The sequence below is a fragment of the Phyllostomus discolor genome, chromosome 1, assembly GCF_004126475.2.
Source record: "Phyllostomus discolor isolate MPI-MPIP mPhyDis1 chromosome 1, mPhyDis1.pri.v3, whole genome shotgun sequence".
In the NCBI taxonomy this organism is placed as follows: Eukaryota; Metazoa; Chordata; class Mammalia; order Chiroptera; family Phyllostomidae; genus Phyllostomus; species Phyllostomus discolor.
In genome coordinates, this window is record NC_040903.2 from 101,018,179 (window position 1) to 101,045,650 (window position 27,472).

Consider the following 27,472-nt stretch of genomic DNA (forward strand, 5'->3'; position numbering starts at 1 on the left):
TTCCTTTATTGGATTACTGAATCGGCACAAATAAACATATTTGATCATGCCAATGGGAATTTAGTAGCTGATAAAGTTCATATTACAAAGCAAAAACCAGTTCCTAAAACCGTCAAACTTGAGGAAATGCAATGCTGATGTGGTACAAATCAGTATTGCATTTCCTCAAGTTTGACGGTTTTAGGAACTGGTTTTTGCTTTGAGATAAAGCAAATGTACAATGATACTGATGACTAAATGTGTGTAGTACATGCTATGTGCAAGACACTGTTCTTATGTTACATTAAAATTAGCTCCTTTGATCCTCACAACTCTAACATTAGGTACTACTGTCCTTATTTTAGAAATAAGATCACTAAGGCCCAGAGAGGTTAATTAAGTTTATCAAGGTTGCAAAACTGATAGCAGAATCAGGATCCAATCCCAGGCAAGCTGGGTCCAAATTCCAGTATCTTAAAATTATGCTATACTATCTCAATCTCATTTTTGGCTCACACATGTATTCATGTGTTCACAGGAATAAAATAAACACCATTCTCCACATATTGCTGATAGATCCTGATGGAAAATTCGGAAGCATTCACTATATCTTTACGTACTATCATTTTTTCTTCTAGAAAATAGGCATTTGCAACTTTCTAGTCAAATTACAAAAACCAACTGCAAAACCATCACTTTCTGGATTTACCCAAATTATTAAAGAACAGGAAAATTCTTGATAATAAATTTATTTTGCCTCTTCCAGAACACCTTGCAATATAATGCACCAGTTACTCAATACATACTTATTTGCTTAACTTTGGCCTTTTCTTCTAAGCCAGTAAGCCGTCACTAGTTTTAGATATAACCTGCTTCACCTAGAGTTCCCAGCATTATAAAAATGAAGAATAACTGCCAAGCAATTTTACATTGTTCTACTGGCATCTATCAAAAAGCATTAGTGACTTTCAGAGAGCACAGATGTTTATTTCTGCCCTCCCCAAATCCCACTGGATAGATAGATATATAAAGGTTAACAACATCCACAGCAAGTGAGAGAATAAAACACCGCCAGTGATTGAGAGACTTAAACCAATTTCAGAAAGGTAGAAAGTAGGTGGAAACATACTGAACTACAAACCAAAGTAGAGTAAGTTATATTTGATAATGTGCACGAAAGGGTAAAGAAGAGATGCCATTCCTACAAGAAGACCCTGAGAGGTTTCAAGCTTGAAATAAGTGGGCCCAAATGTCCTAAGTGGACAGTAGGACAGTAACCATGGAAATTAGTCCTCCTTGCTCTCTACCCTACAAACAAAAAGTTAGGAAGTTTTGTCTGCCCTCAGGATAAAGCCAAAGGTTAAAGAAAATCAAGAACTACATTTTCTATTGTGAATACTGCTGTTAGAGAACAGAGTAGAAACTTATGCTTAATATCTCTACAATTCACACTGAGGGAAATAAAATTAAGGCAGCTATGCTCAATAAAGAAGGTGCTCCGCTAGTGTAAAGTCTGAGGAAAAGGGGTCCCAGCCTGTCCACCTGTTCACGCACACTCAACGGAAAACTTTCAGTCTAGGTGCTCTGGTATATGGTGTCAATATTCAATCAATCCTCCCATTTAGAGAAAACAATGCTTATTATCTACAATAAAAATATACACGGATAATCGGTGTCCACCAGATGTTTGAGAAAAAAACTAAGGAAAAAGGCCAAAAAATAACAAAACCACTGACCCAAAAGAGACAGATAATTCGGGAAATAGAAGGTAATTTTTTTATTACATGATCATGTTTATAGATTCAAAAGGCCTGCTATGTCCATGAAATAAGGAAAGGCTGCTATTAAAGAGAGCAATTAGAGAAAGAAAAGGTTCTTGTCAAAATTTACAATTCCATAGAAAAGGTGACTAACAGAATGCCACAGGCCTTAAGTTTGAATGAGTAATTCAGTCGCCATCGTGTTTCCTGAACAGTGGACTCAGAGAATAAAAACCTAAAAAGGGGAAAATAAAAGTAGGAGGCGGTGTGAGATAAAATTACCGTAGTCCCTAAACGTATCCAGAATTGACAATCAAGAAAAAGAGGTTGATAACACGTACATTATCCACACTGAGGTTCAGAGGAAGAATGACAACTTACACTTTTCATTTTACACCATTTACACTGTACACATCTTAAAATTATGTACATGTATTAATTTTAACAATGATTTAAGTATTTACCATAAGAAATGGCATGGGACAACACCACACCCAATTAAGTGCTACTTAAACTCTCTGGAGACAATAATGTTGTGACTTATGGAGGATGGCAAATGTCAATATGAGAGATTAAAAAGGTCACTATCACTGGTTTTCTTCAAAGGGGAGATAAAAACATTCCGAGCCTTTTTAAAAGCGTGTACATTTATGGATATAAACATCCGAGACGCAAGCAAAGCCTCCAGAATCCGCCGGACCGGAAGCTGGTTCCCACCCGCAACATAAGGAATAAGGAGCCAGCACTGGGAGGGGAAATACCTGCACTCCGGGATGCTGCGAAAGCCCGAGGACTTGACAGTCACATAGGCCAAGGCCACAGAGAGAGACACGGTGGCTAAAGTCTTTCCCAGGATGCGCCCGGCCATCAGCGCCCCGCGGACGGCTTCGCGCAGCGAAGTCGCTCTTAGCTTGAGCCGCCGCCTCCGCCCGCCCCTCAGCCCCTGGCCCCGGAGATCTAGCGAGCACTAGGACCCGGCCACCCTCCCATTCCCAAGAGGGTGTAGCCGGGTCTAATCTCATAAACACACCGACTGGGACTGCTCCCAAAATAACACTCCAGAGCCTTCCCCAGTGCGGTGAATACAGCCGAATCAGCCACGGCCCTCGAAGTTCCCGGCCCCAGCTTCCGTGGGAACAGCGGCACTGGCCGAAGACCTCCGAGGTAGCGACGGTGCTTTACGGCGTAGCCGCAAAGCAAAGGCCGTAGCGCGTGCGTTCTTCGACCTCCCAGTCTGCGCAGGCGTTTTGGGGGCGAATTGAAGGGCAATAATGAGAGAGCAAGTAGGCAAGGAGCGGGAAGTAGGAAGAGAAAGAAAGGGAGGTGTGTAGGAGATTGTTACCCTGTTTTAGGAAAGGTTACAAAGAGCTGATGTGCTCAACCCCGCGTGTCCTGGTCATAGCTGAGTGAAAGGTTACAGAAAAAGGAGGTAGACAAGAGGCACAATCAATGAGCGTAGCTGAGGTTTTCTCTTCCTTTTGTTACCAACTTGTTTGCTGCAGCCGCAACATTTCGCGAGGCTTTGCCTGGTCTACCAGCTGTGAATTAGACACGCAACCTGGAGCAGGAACAAAGGGGCGACACCCAGAGAACTTAAGACAAAAATTTGCTGAACTGAATTTGGAAATCCAAACTGCCCAAAACATAATATTTATATTATTATCATGGCAAGTATTTAGCTTTTAAGTACGTAATGCGATGTAACGGTGGTGTGGTATAGACACAGATGTGATGAAACTTTCACCATTTTAAAAGGTTAATCAAATGTTAAGGAGTATAGTTCTGAAGATTGCAGAACTGTGGTCATACAAAGACCCCATCTGAACTACTGCACCAGGAGACTTGACCAACTACCAAGGCTTCTAGCTGCTTAAGATCTTATCCCTAGGATGATCCCAAAGGCCCCACCTCTCCCACCCCCGCTTATAGTGCTAGCATGGAAAAGCTCAACACTGCCAGGAGAATTTATTGTCTATTGCAAGCAAAATCTGGTGATAGGCAGATAAGCCTTAGAATGCTTCCAATTACAAATCCTTTCTCTGCCCTTGGTGATACCAACCAGAACTGTTTTCTCAAAGACTTTAAAGCCCTTTTCTTTGAAATACAGATATTCAGGGGTATATCCTGTGTGCTAGCTCCCAGTCCCTGTGGCAGCATAAGGGCCTAACTTCAGTGGGTTCCTTTCTTCAACTTGCACTACTGCCTCCTGCCATAAACAGAAATTTGTTCCTTGGCCAGGTAGCTCAGTTGGTTAGAGCCTTGTCCAGATACTCCAAGGTCGCAGGTCCTGTCCCCATTGGGGCATATACAAGGATTAGTGTCTTTGTTTCTCCCTCTCAAGACTGATTTTTTTAAAAGATAAAAATTTCTTTCTCCTCCATGTAAATGAAAAGGGGCCATGGACTAAACCTGACAAGCTGAAGGGGAGGCCTGCCTGGCAGCCTGATAAACTCACAGACCAAAGTAAACACATAGGATGGTCTAAAATTAAAACTTTCTAACTAAACTTTTGTGGCAGGTAGTCATGTCCTAGGCTAGAATCTTCTCTGACAAAGGTCTGTCTTCACCATAATTGAGCCTGATAACATACCTTTGGAATATCAAAGTAACTGCCTTTATTCTGACCCCTCAAAACATAACCACCACACCAAAGGCCGCAAATTTCCTCATTGTTATCATGCTAATTGTTGGCTGTTAACTATCTTATGCCCGTAACTGTGAAAGAAGTGTGTGTCTATCATTTTACTTTTTATCCAATCCCAGAGATTTCCCTACTTTGCTTTCTCCAGCCTCCCTACTCTATCACCAATGGATTTCATGTAACACACCTCCTTCTTTGATGCTAATTAATAAAATAAATGATAAAACCGCCATTTTCTGGAGCATTTTCTCAATCTGTTGAGATTTTGTTTCCTGGCAATTATCATCAGTTTGACTCAAACAAACTCATAAAAATTCTTACAGGTTTGGACTTTTCTTACATTGACATCTAATGAGCTCCGATTAAAAACCCAGATGGCCTAGTCACATGGGTCACCCACTCACCCTCTTAATGCCCCTCAGTGCCTTTTCTTTAGCACAGTCCTCTCTTTTAAAAAAGTCTCCAGCCTTCTGCTTCAGTTCATGCAGTAGTGTTACTGAATAAAATGTGTCTACAGCTTTACCTAACATCCAGCTTTAACGATTCTTTTGGATGGTGAAGTGCCATTATTAAAATGTGCTTGCTTTAAAAAAAAATCTGGGTTTGGCTTCCCCTGGTCAGATAAATTTTGTTCTCAAAAGCAGGTTCTGTTAAAAAAAAATTGGCTTTTTCTAAAGTCTGCTCATAAATTAGTCATTAGAGAGGAGAGGAATAAGGCAGTGAGTCACAAAACTTCCGATCAAAGAATGAGAGAAACAGGAAGTTTTCATGGGAAGTTCTTCAAGCCCACATGTTCTAATTCTGCATTCTTTAAGGCAGCCCTGTTGGAGTGCACTTAGCTTAAGGATCCACAACTATGCAAAGAAAACCAATTCCATGGCTTTGGGATTACACCAGTGCAGACAACTGGGTCTCCCGGATTCCTCCCCTGAGGAACTGTACTCCCAGGTCAGCTAGAATTGAAGAGCACGTGCTGCAGCCGACTTGTGGGCAGAACCGAAATGCCATCTCGGATATTTACTGTTTCCTATAGCTGTCCATTTACATCCCAAATTAAGTGGGTGTCATGAGAACTTCAGTGAAAGCTGTCATTTTTTATGTAGAAGCCACGTGTAATTTTAAGGGCATTTTAAAATAGTTGGTGAGATGAGCAAAAGATGCTGAGAAATATTTTTAAGTAGAAAAGCAGTGTATGGGATTACTGGAATTAATAGCTTTGGTAAAAAGAATAGTATCTACGAATTCCAACCATTTCCCCCTCTTCTCACTTATTTCCTTATACAACAAATATTCACTGATTACTTACTATTTACCAAGTACCATCCTAAGTGTCAGGAACAGAGTTGTGAACAAGATGAACAAGGTCCTGCTCTCATGAAGCTCATTTTCTAGGGGAGGGACATCAACTATAAAAAAGTATACTAGGAACTGCAGATTAGGAGAAGTGCTATGAAGGAAATAGACAACTTTTGGTGGAAAAGAATAACTGAAGGAGGAGTGACTACTTTGGATTATAGGGGAAGAGTGTCAAAGAAGGATTTTCTGGGGAGGTCACATTTGAGAGATACCTAAAGTCATGAAGCTGCCAGCCATCAGAAAGCTGGGGAAAGAGCATTCCAGGCTGAGGGGACTATACGTGCAAAATCTCTGAGGCAGGAAAGAGCTTGGCCACAGTCCAGGAAGAGAAAGGTCAATGTGCTTAAAGTACAGTATTGTAGAAACTGGGGGAACCCTGATCTGCTATGAAGCACGATGGACACAACTCACTGATTCCCAATACCAATTTACCCATTCTCCCTTCTTCCATGTCATATGTAGAAACGTGTCCAGTTAAAAATTTATCTCCCTGTGCTCCCTAAAGCTAAAGGGGCCATTTGACCCTCCCTGGTCATCCTAAGATGAAAGTAAAAGCATACTTGTGTGGGTCTCTAGGAAGGCTATTATTTTTCTGGTGAAAAGAGACTGGCTTATTTGGCAGGAACTATTAATCCTTTGCCATTTCCCCTCCCTCCTTTATTTCTGCTTGAAATGAGGGCACAATTTCTAGAGAAGGACCAGCCATATTGAGACCACAAAGACAAAAGCCACACTTCTGGATGGCAGAATAGAGTGCAGGAGGAAGCCTGGGTCTTTTATGAGGTGCTCAAGTACTGGTACCAGTCCTGATAGCCTGCTTCTGGACTGAGAAAATAAGCCCGTCTGGCTAAGAGACTGTGGTTGGGTTTATTTTACACAAAAATCTCTGCACAAGAGCCAAATCATTAAAGGTTTTCTAGGCCATGGTAAGGAATTAGGAGTTTATCACAAGTGCAAAGAAAAGCCATTAATAGCCCACCAAACTTCATTCCTCACAATGTAGAGAGGTAGATAATCTAAAAGTTAGAACTGGATAAACAACAACAATGGGGCCGGGGTTAGAATGGAAAGTCTGGTTAACTGTTGTAGATTCTGAACACTCCCCTCCACTACTGTCATCTCTGCTCTTTCCCATAATCCTTTGGATCAAAAGTAACCAGCTTCCTTCTTTCTGTTCCTTTACTCAAAGATTTTGTTTACATCTTTTTTGTTCTTTCAATCATGGGGGACTACATACCCACCAGCTGTGTTTCTTAATAAGCTAATGCATGTTGAAGGACATTTTAAAACCCTGTTTCACATGACAAAGCCTGGCTTTCAAAATTAATCCTGTACTAGAGACTCAGAATTCCCATCTGACAGTCACTTCTTTGTTCTAATTCATATCTGTTCTTCCCCCTGAAACACTGAAACCATTATGTCAATGGTTGGGGTGTCCCAGGGCATTAAGATAAACAGAATGTAAAAAAAACACATTGAAAAATATTTGAAAAGTATTATTCTCAATATTTTTATTTTGACCATGTAATTTGGCCAAATTATTTAACTTCCCTAAGCCTATTCCTTCACCTGTAAAGTGAGGGGATATGGTACTCAACATCATAAGAGCTATGAGAATTAAAGAAGATAACTTTTGTTAATGTCTTACAAAATTGTAACAACTATTCTTTTCAAGCATTTAAAACATGGGACCTACTATTTGCTATGCACATTACACATATTACCACCACATTTAATCCTAACAATAACCCCAAGCTGCTGGGGTCCATCCTCAGTGGGTCTTAGGGTCCCCAAAGGAGGAAAGGCTCGGGCGAAACGAGACACCGGGTGAGGTGCCGGAGGACAGCCAGGCTCTCTAGACCTGAGTGACTCACCGAGAAAAATCAATCTTTATTTTTATAGGGGAGGTTATACAACAGTCAATGCATAGTGTGATTATTAAAACAGAAACGGTTACCACAGAAATAATTTCTAAAAACACAGAAGGTTTTACAGATCAATCATGTTAAACAAAGAAATAGCCAAAAAGTACAGGAAGTCCCACAGATCAGCCATATTAAACAAAGGTTATTTTGACCAAGAGGGTCATTAATCAGTTAGCCAATGAAGCTATATGAGCACAAACTTTCAAATGCTGATTATAATTAAATATCTATTAAATTTCTTTAGATTGGTCTAAATCAAAGGGGTACAAGGAGTGATTTAAAAATTAGTTATTGTTTATAGAAATTAGGTTGTCTAAATTAGATAAATGACTTTTTACCCAAATCTATTAACTACATATCTGGGGAGGGGGGCATATTATGTTTCCATGTACTAAGATTATTATATTTAAATTAAAACTCCTTTCTCTTCTATTTACCTGGTCCCATCAATAACTGCTCCTGCCTAGGGCATGGGAAAGGCAGTGGTTCTAATAAATCTTGAGCTTTTGAATGGTGACTCCCTACACATTCCTAGCAACGGCCTCCTCCAGCATTCTGGCAGCTAGTCTGCCCATAGTTTAATTCTATCCTTAATTTTACAGGTGAGGGAAACAGGCAACATTAGGGTTGCTAGGGGTCTCTATTCTGTGGTCAACAAGTCATTTCATGCAGAATCAGAGGAATTGTGCAGAGTTTTTTGTTATAAAGCACAGGTGTCCAAAAATCCCACTACCTGATGCTAATAGGGACAGGCATACGGGAAGAGATAGACAGGAGATCCAACCACAGTCGCCTCTGCTGTGCAGATGCGTCTCACCCAACCCAACTGTGTCAAAGGTCAGCTGTTTGTCGGCTCCTGACACCAAGCAGGCTTATGTATTGTCCCTACTTTAGAGATGAGGAGACAGACTCCAGAAAATTAAATAACTTGCCCAAGATCACACAGCCTACCTAATAATTTGTAAAGTCAGGTGTATGCATTTCCCAGGGCTGCTGAAACAACTTAATGCAAACTTAGTAGTGTAAAACAATAGAAATTTATTCTCTCACAGTTCCAGAGACCAGAATTGTAATTCAGTTTCTCTTGCCAAATCAAGTTGTCGTCAGGACTGTGCTCCTTCTAAAGGTTCTTGGGAACCATCCCTTTTTTGCCTCTTCCAGGTTCCGGAGGCTGTTGGCTCACGGTGGCCACAGTTCTTGGCAGCACTCTGAAAGGTCACACTGCCTTCCCCTTTTCTATTTGAGTCAACTCTCTCACTGACTCTCTTTTATAAGGACACTTGTGATTTCATTTAGTGACACCAGTATAGATAATCTCACCATCTCAGGATCCTTAGTACCACCTACAAAGGCCCCTTTCCCTCATTAGGCAACATTTACAGGTCGCAGGGTTTAGGGCCTGATTTTCTGTGGGGTCATTACTCAGCCTACTACAGCAGTACTCAGCTTTATGTCTGTCTGACCATAATCTCAAATTCTTAACCATGCATTCATTCAGTAAATATTTATTAAACACTGATGTGTGTAAGCACTGTGGTAGCTACTGTAGTACAATGATGAGCAAAACCAATCAAGAGCACCGCCTTCATGAATCTACAGGCTACTTGGGGAGATGGACATTAGAAATAACCACACAAATAAAGGTCAAGTTACAGCTGAGATCAATGTTATGGAGGGAGGTTCCTGGAGCTCTGAGAATTATGATAGGAAGATTTTTTCAAGTTTGGGAAAACTCCACTTAAGAAGTAATACTAGAGATGACATCTGAAGGAAAAAAAGGAGTCAGGCAAAAAAGTGGAGAAAAAGATAAAAACCTTTATGCAATCCATTTTGCAGGATACTTGGCACATATAAGTGCTCAGTAAATCAAGTTCTCTCTTCTCAACCCCCTCTCTTCCTTAGGGGATCTGCTAGTACAGATACAGGGCTATTCAAAGCAATATAGAACTACCTGCCCAGGTTTCCCTAAGAATCTTCCCAACCCACATTCCATGCAATAGTTCACACACTAACTGCCTTCACAAAGTTATAGTTCATTTGTAGCTGAATAATAAGTATATCTGTAATGTATTGATTAGCTTGCAACAGCAAAGCAGGAACAAAGAATCAAACGCAGTCTATTGTACAAAGACCCAAGCATGTCCTCAATGCAATCAGCATTACAGGATGGAACTGACATGATCAGGATGTTCACAAAGCAACTCCCTACCCCCGCAAAAAAAAACCCTCCCACAACAGAACATTGATGAAGAAGGCCTTCTTGACTCTCTAGTTTTTAATAACAAAGAAAGTTGTTCAAGGACAATATTTGCAAATGTTACTAGGTGTTACATGAAAAAGATTTTAAATGATGTTCTTTTGTAATTGAAAATAAGTACTTTCCAAAGTTTTCATTGATATTCCGTTAGAGTTATGTGAAAGGAACAAAGTTAGCTTGTTTAATGACTAGTTAAAGAACAAAACACATTTTGTTTTCACATTTGCAGTCAGTAATTTTTCCCCTTTTGGTGAATTCCATAAGGTTGCATACGTAACCTCTCATCAATATTTATTGCTAGAGAAAGAAGTTAGAAACGTGGGTTTACATCAAGTCAAAACTACTGCTTAGAGTAGCAACAATGCAAGGACTGCGAGCGCTATCAGGAGATACCCACGTCATTCTCCTGCCTTCCCACCTTCCATTGGCTCTGTTGGGGTGTCTGTGCATTTCATTTGTTACCAGTTCGGGTAGAGCATCTATTGAATACATTCTCTTGTTTGTTTATTTGCTTGTTTTTAATAGTTAGCTTCAATTTATCAAAAGGAACAGGTAGGTCATTTTCACCAAAAGTTAACAGGGGTAGAGGGGAAAAGATCAACACAAACTACTGTGAGAAGGCAAAATGTCACAACTCTTTAGAGTGGGCCCTTACGCAATCACAATGTGCACACGAGAAAGCTGCATTCCTAAATAAAGCAGCGATCCAAAAGGACATTCCTTTTGGTTCAGAAAATTGATTTGAATGTAGTTGACTAATCCGCGTTTATGTATAGCTTGCTAACGGGATTTGGCAGAGGGCTAGCTCACTGATTCAACCACTTGACCTAGCCACTGGGCAAACACAAATTAAAAGGCAAATTATAAATTAAAAGAAGTTTAAGAAGTTTATCTTTCTGTGAAGAGATCCCTCCTCCCATTTCAGAATCCATGTGCCCTTTTCAAATGTAAATACCTTTAATGGCCAAGTCTCTACCCAGTCTCAACACAGGTTTCACTAGTAAAGTGTTTATTGAGATTATGTGTGAAGCACTCGGAACCTTATCAGAAAGCTGGAATTCCCTTTGCAGATTTGAGCTAGGATTTTTAGGAAACAATGTCCAAAGTGGAACATTATTATTTAATGAGGGGATATTATTTAATGTTTAATTATTAAACATTATTGTTTAATGAGGGGATAAGTTAAAAGTGCCATACTAGCACAAAGAAAAATAAAACTCCAGATCATGAGTTTAAAGAGCTAGGAAAATGTGGATAATGTGGCAGTGTCCCTGTGACAGAATGGGGGAACTCCAAGCCATATTCTTTCCCTGAGCCCAAATCAGCCCCATATAGACATTGTCCACCAATTCTGGAGAATAACCCCAATTTTCTTCCCTCTGAAGGAAACATCAGACAGGATTCCCCATTCATGCCATCAAGCTTTTCGCATCCTGGTTAAGGGTAGGCTGAAGCAGAGACTAGGGTTCATTCATGAGACCCAAGATGCTGCCATTTGTCCTCCTCCCTTCTCAGTCCAGGAGATTTTATATGGGCACATCACATTCACAAGCATCCTCAACTTACACGTGCTGGTCTTTTTGAGAAAATAGACAAAGTACTGGTAGTCCGTTTGAGGAATCCACATCCAAGTAGAGTGTGGGTATATAGTTTTTATGTTTTATTGTACCTATAACACATTTAAATTTTACCATTAAATCCTGAGCATAAGTGTGGGCTGGTCTTATGTCTGCAGATTTTTAAAAGGTAACAATAAATGGATGAATGACTTAAAAATATGACATAGTCAAGTTTAATTGTAGAATATAGGTGGTGGTAAAATTGTAGGTGAAAGTTGTACTTTATTGCCTCCACCACTAAGAAAGAGGAATAATGCTTCTTTGAGGGTTGCAGCTGGTATATTCATGACAGTTGTGGGAGTGTAAGAAGCTGCAGCCAGGGGTCCCCAAAAGAAGGATTTGTGATGGGGTCCAGAACTCAGGGTGTCCAGGAAATATTAAAAATATGGAATGTCCTCACCCCCACAAGTCTGAATTGGGGGATGGGACACATGGAGCAGGGCCATTGAGAGGTGTTTTGCATAGCAACAGCTTTGTAGATAACCTCTTGAACGATCATTTAACATATCTGCAACCTTTAACTGATTTCATAGATAGCTGTGGCTGTGCTTTGAACCAGGGGGATGGGAGTGCATTCCATCCAGGATGTAACTGGAAGGCAACCCCCCTGGTTACAGACCCTGCTGTAAGAGCTTGGAGATGTTGGCTCCACACCAAGGGGCCATGCCTGCCTGGACTTATTAGGGCAGCCCAGAAAAAACTGGAAAAATGTGGGAATGCTAGCAGGTGTAGCTGATTGTGGGAGGAGTTGGAAATGGGGCTGCAGAGGAACATTGGTGCTGGGATTTAAACCCAGGTGCAGCAGCCATGACAAGAAGAACCACACAGCTTAGGAAGCCAGAAAGCAAGATATAGCAGTGATACAGAGCTCTTTCTTAGCACTTTGGAAGAATGCAGGCGAGTTGCTGAGGGACGGAAAGGGGTGAAAGGACTCTTGCTGGTGGGCCATGAGAAGGTGCTTTGTGGTTTTTGACTAAGAACTGGAGATCCTGGTGACACAGCTGATGGTTCTGGAAACTGAGGGAGGCCTACCAGCTGAACACGGATTACTGGAAAGAACCAGGAGCTACCTGAGCCATGGACCTCTATTTCTTTTCCTGAGATACAGTACCCCGGACCAGGCAAAGCAGGGGGAAGGAAGGGCTGTGTGTGTTTGTGAGTGTTTTAAGGGACTTTGGGATTTTAATGAAGACATTAAGTCATTACTCTTAAGTCTGTATGACATTTGAATAAATAATTCCTTTCCTTTCCATGAGTCTCTGATAAAGAGAGCTATAATTCCCTAGCAGAGGGCAAGGCGAACCTAGTACAGGGGGAGCCCCGGAGAAGGGGAGGTCCATTCGGTAACATTGTGCAACCCCTTCGCAGGTGGCCAGTCAAGGAAAATCATGGGAGACCCCATGCGCAATAGCTTTAAAGTAATACAACTACTTATACTTGTGTAATAAAAGCCTGCCAAAACTAGCCAGAAAGCATCTGCCCTGTAAGAACAGAATCCCTCCAGCCCATGAGGTCAATCTCTGCTTGGAGTTGGCCTGCTCCCATGTTCTCTGCTATAAACTGTGTTTGGTTCAATTCTTTGTCCCGATCATCAAGAACCTGGCTGCCTGTGTCCACTGTGACAGTACTCCTTTGACACCGTACTTGATAACTCAGAATTCTGCCAGTTTTGAGTGTTCCTGGAGTTGCTAGAGTAACGGAGAGCTCTGCATCAGGCCCAGGATTTGCTGCAAGCTTGCCTGCTTCCTGGCCCTTAAGGCCCTGCAGATCTTTAAGGCAAGAGTTATCTGTGGTGGATAAGGAAGCTGTGTGGAGTTTGCAGAGCAAAACTCCTAGGGCTGTGGAGCAGGACTTCCTTGTGCCCTGCAAGGCAGAGAACTCTTTGCTCTTTAAATAACAGCTCCAGGAGTGTTCCTTGGTTCTTGTAAGTACCAAGTGGCTGACCATTGGAAATCAAGTGGCTAGGTGACTCAGGCAGCTGTATTAACCATATCATGTCATTAAGACAGCTTTTAATACTCTCAAGAAACAAATTTCAGATGACCTTCCCAATTCTATTGGATTAGTAAATCTTTGGTCTGTTGACTCTTCTTATACATTTGTTCCAAAGAAATGTTTATGTGCACTGTTCATAAGCCTCAAAGAAATTGGGTTCTGGGTTTGTTTCTGTGGGAGACACAGCTTTGCTGATGACTGGGGGATTAAATGTGAACGGGGGGACACACAGAGGCCCCATCACGTGGAACTTTGTAGAAGAGGACAGGGCATTTGGATTTTATTCTAAGTGCAATGTGAAGCTTGAGTGAACTACAGGAAACTGACAATCCAATTTTCACGTTTAAAATATGATCCCTCTGGCTCCTTTGAAGAGGAGTTGAGGAATGGAGCAGTAGGTGAGAGAGCTGTGATTAAGGTAGAGTTTGTTGCAGTGTTCGCCTGCCAGTAAAAATAATTTAGCACAGTGCTATGAAGGGGTCCAGAATATGCCACTGTAACACCAAAATTATGTTAAGCTGAAGGGACTTGAAAATATAAGGCTTTTTAAATGAACTCCCTTATCTACTTATAAGCAAAGCCTCCTCCAAAACCCATGGTCATAAATCCTCTCACCAGGAGTTTGGGGAGTTTCACAGCTAAGGAAGATTGTCACAAAACCATCGCATCCCCCATGCATTTCCCTGAGGTCCTGTTTATTTTCCCTAAAAGTTAATTGTTTACCCATGAGTGCCCTTCTCCCCCATCCCTTTTCCTATTAAAATGGTACACAAGCCCCTATTTCTAAGCTCCTTGATTTATATTTTTGTGTGATCTCCTGTCTTTTCTCTTGCTAATTTGAATGGGGTTTCTTTTTTTCTTTCTTTCTTTCTTTCTTTCTTTTCTTTCTTTCTTTCTTTCTTTCTTTTTAAATTTTGTTCAGTTTAATTCACAGAACCTCAATTAGTTAACACAGAAGAAAAATGTTTATTCTTCAATGGCTAGAAAAATGATATAAGAATATCACAGAGCTGACCCCTAGGCCTCTGGAGAAGTATTTGCTTTCTAGGCAGAGAACTATTTGCAATTTAAAAATCAGCTCCAACAGGAGGAAGAAGAAGTAATTGCAAAAGTGAAGTTCTTCAAAGCACTGGAAGGGCAGGAGCATCAGGAAGGGATGGGATCCAGTGCCCAGCAGGGGAGTTTCCCTGATGACATAGGAGAAGGGAGCTCCATCCATAGAAACAGGAGAGGAGTCGGGAAGTCTGGGCTCACGTGCAGAATCTGATTTGGTAGTTGGACAGTGAGGACAGTCCTTGGGATTGCTTCCATTTTTGTCAGTTGAGATAGGTCCATCAGCTGAGAGTAAGGTAGGAAAGGGAACACAGACAGTTTGAAGAACCAGGACAACATGACACACTTCATGAATTTGTCATCCTTGCCTGGGGGCGATGCTAATCCTCTCTGTATCGTTCCAATTTTAGTACATGTGCTGCCAAAGCAGGCAAGAAAGAGGATGACATGGCCCCTTTCAGACAGTGGGAAAAGAAGCATCATAGGGAATTTCTGATGGAGCATTCCAAAGTTGGAAAATTTCAGTTTAAGTAATAGCTAATAAGCTTAGTAATCAATGCATGTAAAAGCTATTGTTCCAGGAACTGAAGGTATGACCCACCCCGACTCCAGGAAACCACAAGCAGTTTTACCTTTGTGCCTCAGGAAGACTGCAAGCAATCAAGGTGGTATCTGAGCCATTGTGCTCCACAGTGAGATGACCACCACCCAGAGCGAGAATGCTGAAGTTGGTTTTTTTAATCCAATTAACTTTCCCCTTAATTCCAAACCTCTTACCTATATATTTTTTCTCTTTATAAAAGGGGCCATTTTAAAATGGAATTTAAGACGGTCTGTTAGGGTGCAAACCTGCCATCCTCTAGATCGCTGGCCATGTGAATATGAATATTCAATCCCTATCTCTGCTTATTGGGTCTGGTAGGTAACGGACAGCATGAACACTGGCTTTTCCAGTTTCATTTCCTCCAAAGGAGTACTCTACAACCAGCTGAAATTTGAGTTCACAAATTCTGTCTGCATGGTTGAGGTTGTTTTTTTTTAAATTTAATCTTTATTATATTTTTTCCATTACCATTTAGTCCCCTTACACCCCTCTCCCCCCAGTAATCACCACACTGTTGTCCATGTCCACGGGTCCTTTTTCCTTTTGCTTAATCCCTTATTTGTTTTTTTAAAACACACTCTCCAAAGAGAATATACAGATGACTGATAAACGTGTCATGAATCATCAGAGAGATGCAAATTCAAACCACGAAGATATATTCCCTCACACCTGCTAGAGTGGCTGTCATCAATAAACTCACAAACAATGTGTGCTAGTGAGGATGTGGAAAAAGGGAACCCTGGTGCACTGCTGGCAGGAATGCAGACTGGTGCAGCCACCGTGGACAACAGTATGGAATTTCTCAAAAAACTGAAAATAGAATTTCCATTTGACCCAGTGATCCCACTTTTGAGAATATATCCTGAGAATCCCAAAACACCAATCAGAAAGAATATATGCACCCTTATGTTCACAGCAGCATTATTTACAATAGCCAAGATCTAAAAACAGCCCAAGTGACTATCAGTAAATGAGTGGATAAAAAATTATCGTACATTTACAAAATGGAATACTACACAGCTATAGAAAAGAAGGAACTCTTACCTTTTGGGAGATTCTAGGAAAGATGGAGGCATAGGCAGAAATACTTTACTTCTTCACATAGCCAAAAGAAGGATAACAATCAATTTAAAAACAAACAACAACCAAACTGCCAGAAAATCAAACTAAATGGAAGTCCAACAACCAGAGAATAAGGAAACATTCATCCAGGCCGGTAGGAGGGGCGGAGACAGGCTGCCAGGGTGGAGAAGGCACACGACAAGGCAAGGTAATGGATCACCCGGGAAATCCCACATTCGTGTACAGATAAGCTGGGAGGAACAACGAGGGAATGAGACAGACTGCGAAACCCACAGTTTCAGAGTGGGAAACTAAAGACTCAAAACCCCTGGCTTTGGTGTGGATCAGTGGATGGAGCACCAACCTCTGAACTGAAAGGCTGATGGTTCAATTCCCAGTCAGGGGACATGCCTGAGTTTCAAGCCAGGTCCCCAGTGGGGAGTGCTGGAGAGGCAACCACATATTCATGTTTCTCTCCCTCTCTTTCTCCCTCCCTTCCCCTCTCTCTAAAAGTAAATAAATAAAATCTAAAAGAACAAACAAAAACAAAAACAAAAAACCCTGGCTCTAAAAAATCTGTGGGGGTTGTGGCAGCGGAGGAAACTCCCTGTCTCACACAGGAGTCCATTGGAGAAGCCCACAGGGTCCTAAAATGTACACAAACCCACCCACCTGCGAATCAGCACCTGAAAGGGCACAATCTACTTGTGGAAAGTGAGGGAAGTGACAGAAAGTGTGGTGAGAGCCAAGCAAATATTGTTCCCTTTCTGACCCCACCTCCACAGCACCACAATGCTACAAAGGGTTGCCCTGCCATGGCAAATACCTCAGGCGTAACAGGAGTGTAACAGGTGTGCCAAGACAAAGAAATATGACCCAAATGAAAGAACAGATTAAAAACTCCAAAAAAGAACTAAGTGACAAGGAGATAGCCAACCTATCAGATGAGAGTTCAACCACCAAGGCATATCATAATTACATTACCCAAGATTCAAGATAAGGAGAGAATCTTAAAAGCAGGAAGAGAAAAGGAGACAGTTACCTACAAAGGAGTTTCCATAAGACTATCAGATGATTTTTCAAAAGAAACTCCGCAGGCAAGAAGGGGCTGGAAAGAAGTATTTAAAGTCATGAAAGGCAAGGACCTACATCCAAGATTACCCTATCCAGCAAAGCTATCATGGAAAGGCAGATAAAGTACTTCCCAGAAAGGTAAAGCTAAAGTAGTTCATCATTACCAAGCCCTTATTATATGAAATGTTAATGGGACTTATCTAAGACATAGAAGAAGATCAAACACTATGAACAGTAAAATGACAACAAACTCACAACTATCAACAACTGAACCTAAAAAACAAAAACTAAAACTAAGCAAACAACTAGAACAGGAACAGAATCACAGAAATGGAGATCACATGGAGGGTTATCAGTGGGATAGGGGAGAATGGGAGGAAAGGTATAGACAATAAGAAGCATGATAGGTAGGCACAAAATAAACACGGGGAGATTAAGAATAGTATAGGGAATGGAGAGGCCAAAGAACTTATATGTACAATTTATGGACAGGAAGTGGCGGGGGGGATGCTGGTGGGTTGGGGGGATGCAGGGAGGAGGAGGATAAAGGGGAGAAAAAAATTGGGACAACTTAATAGCATGATGAATAAAATATACTTTAAAAAGAGGAGGAACTCTAGCCCAGGCTGGCATAGCTCAGTGGATTGCGCGTGGGCTGCACATCACAGGTTCGATTCCCAGTCAGGGCACATGCCTGGGTTGCAGGCCACAGCCCCCAGCAATGGCACATTGATGTTTCTCTCTCTCTCTCTTTCTCCTTCCCTTCCCTCTCTAAAAATAAATAAATAAAATCTTTAAAAAGAATTTAAAAAGGAGGAACTCTTACCTGTGCAACAACATGGATGGACCTGGAAACTATTATGCTAAATGAAATAAGCCAGTCAGTGAAACAAATACTATATGACCTCACTTATATATGGGATGTAATGAACAAAATAAAATGATGGACAAAATAGAAACAGAGGCATTGATACATGAAAAAGACTGACAGCTGTTGGGTGGGGGGACTGGATGAAAGAAGGTAAAGGGATTAGCAAAAAAACATGTACACGTAATCCATAGACACAGACAACAGTATGGTAATGGCCAGAGGGAAGAGGTGGCAAGGGCAAGGGAGAGGTGGACAAAGGGGGAAAAATGGGGACATCTGTAATAGTGTAAACAATGAAAATAAAGTAGCAAAATTCAACTGAGTACATTTAAAGATCTTATTGGCTGTGGCAAAGTCACCTTCTTTTAGGGGGTAGCAGGACTCTATCAGGAAGATTACCTCACTAGTGCTGACCAGATAATTCCAGATTGACTAGTTTAAGATTCTTTTCCTGGCAGAGGGCGTGTAGGGAAAATGCAGCCAGTCAGGCTACCTCACCCAGATGTCAGGGGTAAACATAACTTGGCAGTGTTCATATAACCTTGAGTAAGGGCCCACATGCATAGGATGAAGCTCTGTTAGATAACCGAAGGTCAGTATTGGCACCTTGCTGGCTTTGTGTGCACTTAGTATATAAGGAGTTGGGACCTCCCACTCATGGGACTCCTGGCTTGTGGAGCACATGGATCGCCCCACCCCAGAATAAAGGCATGTTGGACATCCTGACAGCTCCACAAATTTTCTTCAGTCTGCCTGAATCCCATGTGAATCTGCCCAGGCTTGAATGGCTGCAAGACAATTGACATAGTTGGCAGGATTCGTGTAGCATGGTATGGAGTCAGAGCTATTGGGACCACTGGCACAGGTCTTGGTGGGGTGGCCAGCCACTTGCATATGGTATTTGTTGGCAAGTCCCCTGGCAACTTGGACACCCCATTTCCCTAGAACTGGTCCAATCTTAGTGGCACACCCAACATGGTAGAGAAGGCCCTGTGAGTGGTAGCAGAGGCTGTGGAGAAGACAGTCGCCCAGGCAGTTGTGGGGTCCGTGGGCTGGGTGTTTCTTACAGCTTTTCAAGCTGTAACAGGGGCTGCACTTCATGACACTGCTCAGCTAGGGGAGCTCTGAGTAGGAGTGGCAGCCTCAGAGGCTCAGGACAGTGCCCTGGAGGAAGACCTGCCCAATCGTAGTGGATGATTTAGAGGAAGAGGAGGGGGATTGCTGCTTCAGTTCCCCCTTGCCCTCCCCTGCCCTGCACAGACCTGGAACAAAGTTGCCGAGAGCAACTGGGCTGTAGGGCTGCAGCCCAGGTTATGCGCTATGGCTACGGTAGTGCGGTAGTGCCGGTGTCCAGAAAGCTCCGCTCCCAGGGTGCTGATAGAGGGAGGCAGCAGCAGCTGGAGCCACAGAGGCAGGGGCGGTGACCTGGAAGCCTGAGGGGTTGCAGCAGCTGGGAGGACACAGGAGACATGCTGGACACTTTGCTAGCTAACCAACATTTCCTATGGCCCTGGAAGAAGAAGGCAGAGAGGAGGAAACCAGGGGTTGTGCTCTGGGAGGCCTGGCCTGTGCCCCTGGAAGACCATATGGCTGTGCCAGCCTCTCAAGAAGATATCCTTTGGCGATTTGAACAGGGGGAGGGCCAAGGGACCCGTCTACAGGTGACGGATCGGGACCAAAGGCCATGTGTGGAATTAGCTGTTCACTGGTCTTCTACAATGTCCAGTGGGCCTGGCTTCTGTTAACAGGCCTCAGGGGCCTGAACACACTGGAAGAAGAGGCAGTGCAGTTGCAGAAGTCAGAGCCTGTGGCCAGTGTGGGTCTCCAGGCACCAGTGCTACACAAATGTGAGCTTCTGGCACCTGGTACAGGCCTGGATTGAGTCCTTGCAGGGCCATGCTGAGCATTCCCCCATTCAGTTGCCCTCCCCCACACATAAAGCAGTACCAGTTGCCCCCGGGGACATGAGATTACTGGCAACTATAGGAGAGTTGGAAAATGTGGGGATAATTAGGGCCACTCACAGCCCCTTTAAATCCCCTGCATGCCCAGTGGGCAGAACTGTGAATTGTGTGGCTCCCAGATGCAAATGAAGCACCACTCCTTTTGCACAGACAGTTGGACGGTGTACGGGGGGCTAACATTATGGATCTCTATATGGCATGTAAATAAATGGATGGTTATGCATAGGCCATTACGGGGACAGGCCTTATGGCAAGACCTATGGGAACTAGGCCTCCAGAAGCAAATTACTGTATATCATGTGACTGGGCATGCCCCCCCCCTTGCTTCTCCTAAGAATAATGAGGCTGATACTCTAGCCAAGGTGCACGGGCTGGGAATGGTGCCTGCTGGCCCATCAGGAACAGGTCACCCAGTGGCTATGCTGTCACTTCTTACGTGCTTGACAGAAGACCATTGATCTACTATAAAAGCTTGGGGGTTACCTATCACCTTAGCAGAGGTATAGGAAGCTTGTGAGACCTGTGTTGCCTGCTCATGAGAGCATCCCCGGAGGCCTGTGGGAATTACTGGGCAGGTGGTGTGGGGACAGGTACCACTGATCTGGTGGCAGGTAGATGTGATTGGGATCCTGCCTAGTTCAGAGGGCATAGTTATGCAATCACATGTGTGGACATGGCTACTGGACTTTTAGCAGCATACCCTGCACACCAGACTAAGGATGCTTTCCCAAAACCAGGCGTAGGAAAACAAGGAAATATTTTACTGCATGCCTCCGAGGGCCTGGATTGAAGGCAAACCTCCACTTAGATGTGGCCTTGGGAAATAAAAGCCCCGCACATGTGTTGGGTGGCTCTTCTTGCCTCTTGGGGACAATGGGTGGAGAGACATTTGCAAATAGTACCCTGGGTGATTAGATCCCCAGTCTTGTAGGTAACATACTCAGAGTCAGCAGACCACAAAATGCTTCTCCGTGGCATCTTTGTGATATCCTTATGGCCCATTATGAGTTCTCCACTGTTTTTGCAAATAGATGCTGAACCCCACTTCACCTCCAGTTGAAGCATGAAAGGTATAGCATTTGCATCCAGCAAGGCCCCTTCTGCCAGCCACTGTCTTATCAGCTGAGCAGAAACTTGCTTGCACATTGCCTGAGGGCCATGATTTGCCATTGTTAGTTCCAATAACTGCTTGTTTTTTCATTCCTATGGTACAAAGTTACACATTAATGGACTGGATACATACCTATGCCTCATTGGCTAACCAATCAGAGGTCTGGGTCTGCACTGAGATCCCCCTGAGCATGGCTGCCAGCCTCCCATGGTGCATCTCTCCTGCTTCTGTGTCAAACTGGACTTGGTTACAGCACCAGTGGAATAGTGTCTGCCTGCCCATGCTTGAACCGCTGTAAGACAGAGTGAAACTGTAATTAAGTTAGGTAGTGAGTCTGGGTGTGGTGACATGGGGCATAGCATATACGACTGCATATGCGGCCTGTTGCCTTGTTTTTAACATGATTTCCCCCCTGGAAATATTCCACTTCTTGGCGCAAGCAGAGGGTTGAAAACAGTAGGTTTTAATGTGGGCTGGATCTTCATCAGGTAAGTCTAATGGAAGGAGTGAGAAAGGATAATTAATTACAATGAAGGGACTTGGATCAAAGCTGAGTATGGAGAGGAGGGAGAAACCGAGTGGAGTAGTCAGGAAGTAGATGAGTAAGCTGATTGAATGACTCTAGTCAAGTAGTTGCTTTAGTGGGTGCATTCAAGTGGGAGAGTTGATGGGGGTGGGGGTGGGGGGAGCTATGGGAGGCTGAAGTTGGGATGTGATGCAGTTACTAGGGATATCAAGATCATGAATACAACTCTGGGAATGGGTGGTAAAGAGAACTGAGAAAAGACCAATCTATCATTTTTTGGCCTTATTCCAGTCTGTTCTCTGCATATTGGTTCCCAACATGTAACTTTTTTACCATTGCACAATAGCGGTCGATTTGGCAGTTCTCAGTGGACATAATCAAGGTTTATGAATGATCTGTGAACTCTCAAATGTTTGCATTGGCAGGTAGCTAGTTAAGGCACATTAAGTAAATTCTTAAAATTCACATGGGAGCAATTATAAGACAAAGGGTTCTGGCAGCTCCGTAGAAAATCAAAGGTAAAACTTGTTTGTGGCTTAGAAAGCTGCAGAAAATAAAAGTAACAAAAACAGGACAGTGCTGAGTGCTAATGCTTACAACAAAGTAAGCTGCTCAACAGTGGGAAAGAAGAAGTGAATTAAAGAAATTCACTCTAGCCCTGGCTGGTATAGCTCAGTGGATTGAGCATGGGCCTACAAAGCAAAGGGTCACAGGTTCAATTCCCAGTCAGAGCACATACCTGGTTTGTGGGCCAGGTCCATAGTAGGAGGTGCAGAAGAAGTAACCACACATTGATGTTTCTCACCCTCTTTTTCTCCTTCCATTCCCCTCTCTTTAAAAATAAAATAAATAAAATCTTCAAAAAAAAAGAAATTCACTCTAATTCTCAGGGTTACAAGTCAAGGACAAATAGCTCCATATCCTCTTTTACCTGCTTCCTCATCTCTCTATCGGGGATATTTTACTGTTAAATGAATCAGTTATAATGAATATCCGCAGTAGCCTAAAGAGGAAAACAGGTTAGAACAAAACAAAGGAGGAGGTTATGGGAAAGATTCTGAACCTATTTCTCTCAGTACAGAGTTTGCTCTGAGTGACTGAGTTACAGAAAATGGTAAGAAAATTAGATTAAAAACAATATTAAATTCTGGGGCAGAGTATAAACACCAATCTTTTTCAAATCCTGTATTAAAAATTATACAGCTTACACAATATATATGAGAAGTTCTTAAATAAGAAGTCCAGGTTCAAATTCAGGTCTCATTTATGAGGCAGAAAAAGAGTTTATAGATCCAGATGAACTGCTTTAATATATGTTTGGTTTGACAACTTTATAATCCCATTGATCAAATCAATGATACATTTTCCTTAGAGCATGAACTTCAATAATTTCCTCGTAGGATGTTTTCTTACTGGTCATCAAATTTATAAATCACTGTTTTCTGAAACTTTCCACTACTGTGGAAATTGTTCTTAGAAACTATTAACTTTTATTCCTATTTGATCCTCTTTTCTTGCATTCAGTCAATATAGTCTCATAAACTTTATAATACAGAACATTGAATTAAGTTTATCTTTCAGATCAATAAAAATGTACTATTTTTCAAAAAGAATCTAAGGAATAAAATCTGTATTCAAATATTATTTGAATAAAATAACATCTGCCACCTGGTCCATGGTATTCTGTTACAGCAACCTGAACAAACCAAGACACAATCACAGAGAGGTGGACGTTGAAGTTATGGGCTCAGGCTAAATGTCTAGAGAAGAGAGTGTTTGACAGATGCTTCAGACTTCAGGTTCAGTACCACCTCATCTGGCCACCCTAAACAGAGAAGGCATCTCTCCTACCTCCCTGTTTTTCTCTGTCAAATCACCCCTTTGCTTCTTTCACAGAACTTTTATAATAGCAAATTTGTAATTATATATTCATATGGTTTTGACTTCATGGGTTTCTACCTTCTCCACTAGGATATAAGATTCACAAGGTCAGTGACTGATTTTATTCAAAATTGTAACAATAATAACGATAGCTAACTTGTCTAAGTGTTTTCTCTCTATTAATAGATTTATCCTCACAGCAATCCTAAAAGTTCTAGTTTTAGCTGTATTTTATAGGTGAGGAAAATGAGGTGCAGAGGGATTGACTAACTTGTCCAAGGTCATGAAACTAAAAACAATAGAGCCAGAATTCAAACCTTGGAAATTTGGCACCAAAATCAGTATCTTAACCTCTGCTCCCATATTGCACTGCCCCTCTAAACCCAGAACTTATCACAATCATTGGCACAAAGGTGATGTGTACTAATTCGTTACATGAATGAAGGATTCGATCATGTTATCCTACTGTTTAAAGTGCAACAATACTGCTGATCTCCAACTAGATAATTTCATATTCTAGTCTTTAACAAAGGAAGCCCTACCAGATTTGGCCTCAACCTACCTCCTCTCCTAATCCTCCACCTCTCACCCTGGGAATCTTACATGGTTCCCAGAACATGCCATGTCATACTCATCTTGTCCTTGCACACCCAGCACCATCTGCTAGGAGTTCTCTCCCTTTTCTTCCTGTACAGCAATGTTGTAAACTCCTATTTCAGTTTTTCTATGAAGCATCCCCTAGCCTGCACAAAGAGAAGTGACTGCTCCTTTCTTTGAGCCTCCATTGACCCTAGTCTTATTCTCTATAGTGCTTTCCACATTGTTCATTCAGCATTAATCATTTACATATGTGTTTCACCCACTGGACTGGTTGCTTCTTCTAAGTATTATTATTTCCACACCTACTGCTTTGTGCACCTAGTGGAACATACAGAAATTCAATAAATGCTTGCTGAATTGAGTTGAGGCAAAAAAGAACTTGGTGAAGGAGTTAGAAGTAGACAAGGAGTCTTCTGAAAGAGAAGTATGTGCCTGGCACAGACAGGATGCTTAAAAATAGCAGTTGCTCTGATCTGAAACAGCCTAGTACAATATCCAAGAGGAAATAATTAAAAACATCTGGATAAATAAAGTTTGGCTAATAGACTCAATAGATTCATGGGCAGTACAATAAATGAGACTTAGCTTCCTTTAAATGCATCAGAAGCAAAAAGTATTTGGGTTAAAGTTAAATAAAATAGTGGCTTTCAAAATTTCTAGCCTGAGACTCTTGGTCACACATGCACAGTTTACCATGTACCAAGCCCTGTTAAGAGCCTTTTATAAATATATTTCAGTCAATCTTCATAATAATCACAATAAGATAGACACTAAAATTATCTTCCCTCTTACAGACAAGGAAACTAAAACCAAACAGTTATATGGCTTACCCAAAGTCCCAGACAGTACTTAGTCGAGCAAAGTTCAGCTTCAGGCAATTGGGCTCCAGTCCGTTCTCTTAGCACTCAGCTCTGTTGCCTATTGAGTAACTGGTACAAACAGGTGTGCACACAGACACACAGAGACACACAATCCTCTAGACCATCTACATATGGGAAACTGGTATAAAACTTTCACCAAACTACTCACCTAGAACCATGCTCTGTGATATGTTCTCTATATCATATATATTTTTAAAATTCTGGTATGGCCTTCTAAAGTGATTTCACACCAAAATCAATTCCTTGACCTACTAACAGATAATGAAGCACAAATTTTTAAAACTCCAGATTAGAATTTCAATACACTTTCTTTCCCACTTGGGCAGGAGTTCCTTCAGCCAGCATAGCTGTTTATGAAACAAGAAATCTTGATGATATTGAATGGATTTAAAAGAGTTTAATGATCTTAAACAAGAATAAAATGCACTATTTGGAAATGGAGACTCTTCTTACATGGACCAACATGATTTTTCCCCAGTTGGATTTAGAGAGGGTTGAAATGCCCCTCCCCAAAACCCCAAACTGCCTGTTAGAATCCTACCCACTCTTAAGACATAACTCAAAACCAGTCCATCAGTAAGCCATTCCTAATCACCAAAATAAATCCTCTGTCCTCCCATAACACTTTTTTTCTTTCAATTTCTGTTCAAATATTTGTTTGTTTCCCCAAGGTAATGTATTGGTCTGTGTTCTATCTTAGATTGTAGGGTCCTAAGAAGAGAGATGTTTTTTTCTCTACAGTCATGTGCTGCATAAAGTTTTGGTCAATGATGGACTGAATGCAAGACAGTGGTCTCAAAGATTATAACAGAGCTGAAATTCCTATCCCATAGTGACATCCCAGCTGTCTTTTTTTTAAAAAAAATTATTGTGGTAAAATGCACACATTTATGGTCATGCTGGTGTGAACAAAACTACTGCACTGTCAGTCATATAAAAGTATAGCACATACAATTATGGACAGGGCATAATGCTTGATAATAAATGACTATGTTACTGGTTTACATATGTATTACTCCATACTTTTCACTCCTATTTTGGTGTATGTTCTTTCTACTTATTAAAAAAAGTTTGCTGCAACAGTATGCTGTGTTGTTCTGGCAACAGTCTCATACATTTCATGGGTTTTTTAATTGTTGTTCAGGTACAGTTGTCTCCATTTTCCCGCCACACTTCAAGTTAACAAAGTTTCTTGACTGCATCCTTTCTCTCGTGCTTGATTTAATCTCATGTTTTGTACAGTCACATGTTGTATACACTTGCTGCCTAGGAGCTAGGGGCTCCAACACGCCATGGTCTGCAGAAGACTCTACCATCTAGGTTTCTGTGACTGTGCTTTTATGATGTTTGCACAATGGTGAAATTGCTTAACAACATTGTTAAGTGGCAGAAAATTGTGCTTCATACCTCTTACGGTGCATTGCACACAGAATGTGTAATGACATTTGTTGAATTGTATTAAATAGAATTGATAGTAATTCCACAATAGTATTTTGTTGGGAAGAATAGGCAATAGAAGAATTTCTTGAGGGAATAAAGAAAAGGAAGAATTCTTTTCAGCCTTTCTACAGTATAACAATGGCATTTTTTTTATTCTTTTGTTTTGGGAAAGGACCATTTTTTTATGGATAAGTTTTAATTCTTTTTATCTTTTGATCATTTTTATTGTTATTCAGTTGTCCCAATTTTTCCCCTTTGCCCTCCTCCTCCCAGCCCTCACCCCGCCCCCACAGTTAATCCCTCCACTATTGTCCATGTCCATGGGTCATTCATACATGTTCTTTGTCTAGTCCCTTCCCCTCCTTTCCACCATTATTCCCCTCCCTACTCCCCTCTAGTCACATTCAGTCTGTTCCATGTTTCCATGCCTGTGTTTCCATTTTGTTCAGTAGTTTATTTTGTTGATTAGATTTCTCTTATAGGTGAGATCATATGGTATTTGTCTTTCACTGCCTGGCTTATTTCACTTAGCATAATGCACTCCAGTTCCATCCATGCTGTCACAAGGGGTAGAAACTCCTTCTTTCTTTCTTCTGCATAGAATTCCATTGTGTAAATGTACCATAGTTTTTGATCCACTCATTTACTGATGGGCACTTAGGCTGTTTCCAACTCTTGGCTATTGTAAATAGCGCTGCTATGAACATGGGGGTGCATAGTTTTAAATGTTTAAATCAGAAAATAATTTTAAAATTCAACAAAGAAATTACATAAAATTCTTTTTTAGTATATCAATTACTATATTAAAAATTAACTTATTAACTGAGATTTCTAAATGGATCTTCACCTACTTTCAAGAATGACAGTTTGTGC

At 41.7% G+C, this 27,472-nt stretch overlaps 1 protein-coding gene and 1 pseudogene across 3 annotated transcripts in view; both read right to left on the minus strand.

The window, feature by feature from the left end:
- Positions 1-2,912, minus strand: part of NUDT9 (nudix hydrolase 9) — a 41,328-nt gene extending 38,416 nt beyond the window's left edge. The window contains exon 1 of one of the 3 annotated variants that reach the window (XM_036026777.1): positions 2,774-2,911. Coding sequence is in view for 2 of the 3 variants with exons in the window: in XM_028507037.2 (XP_028362838.1) it covers positions 2,501-2,607 (107 nt within the window). In the remaining variant the exon portion in view is untranslated. Of the gene's footprint in view, positions 1-2,500 lie in introns of all 3 variants that reach the window. The other 2 variants (XM_028507037.2, XM_028507038.2) reach the window with 2 other exon arrangements.
- Positions 2,913-14,916: 12,004 nt separating this feature from the next.
- LOC114493605 lies at positions 14,917-15,015 on the minus strand (annotated as a pseudogene).
- Between the last annotated feature and the right edge of the window lie 12,457 nt (positions 15,016-27,472).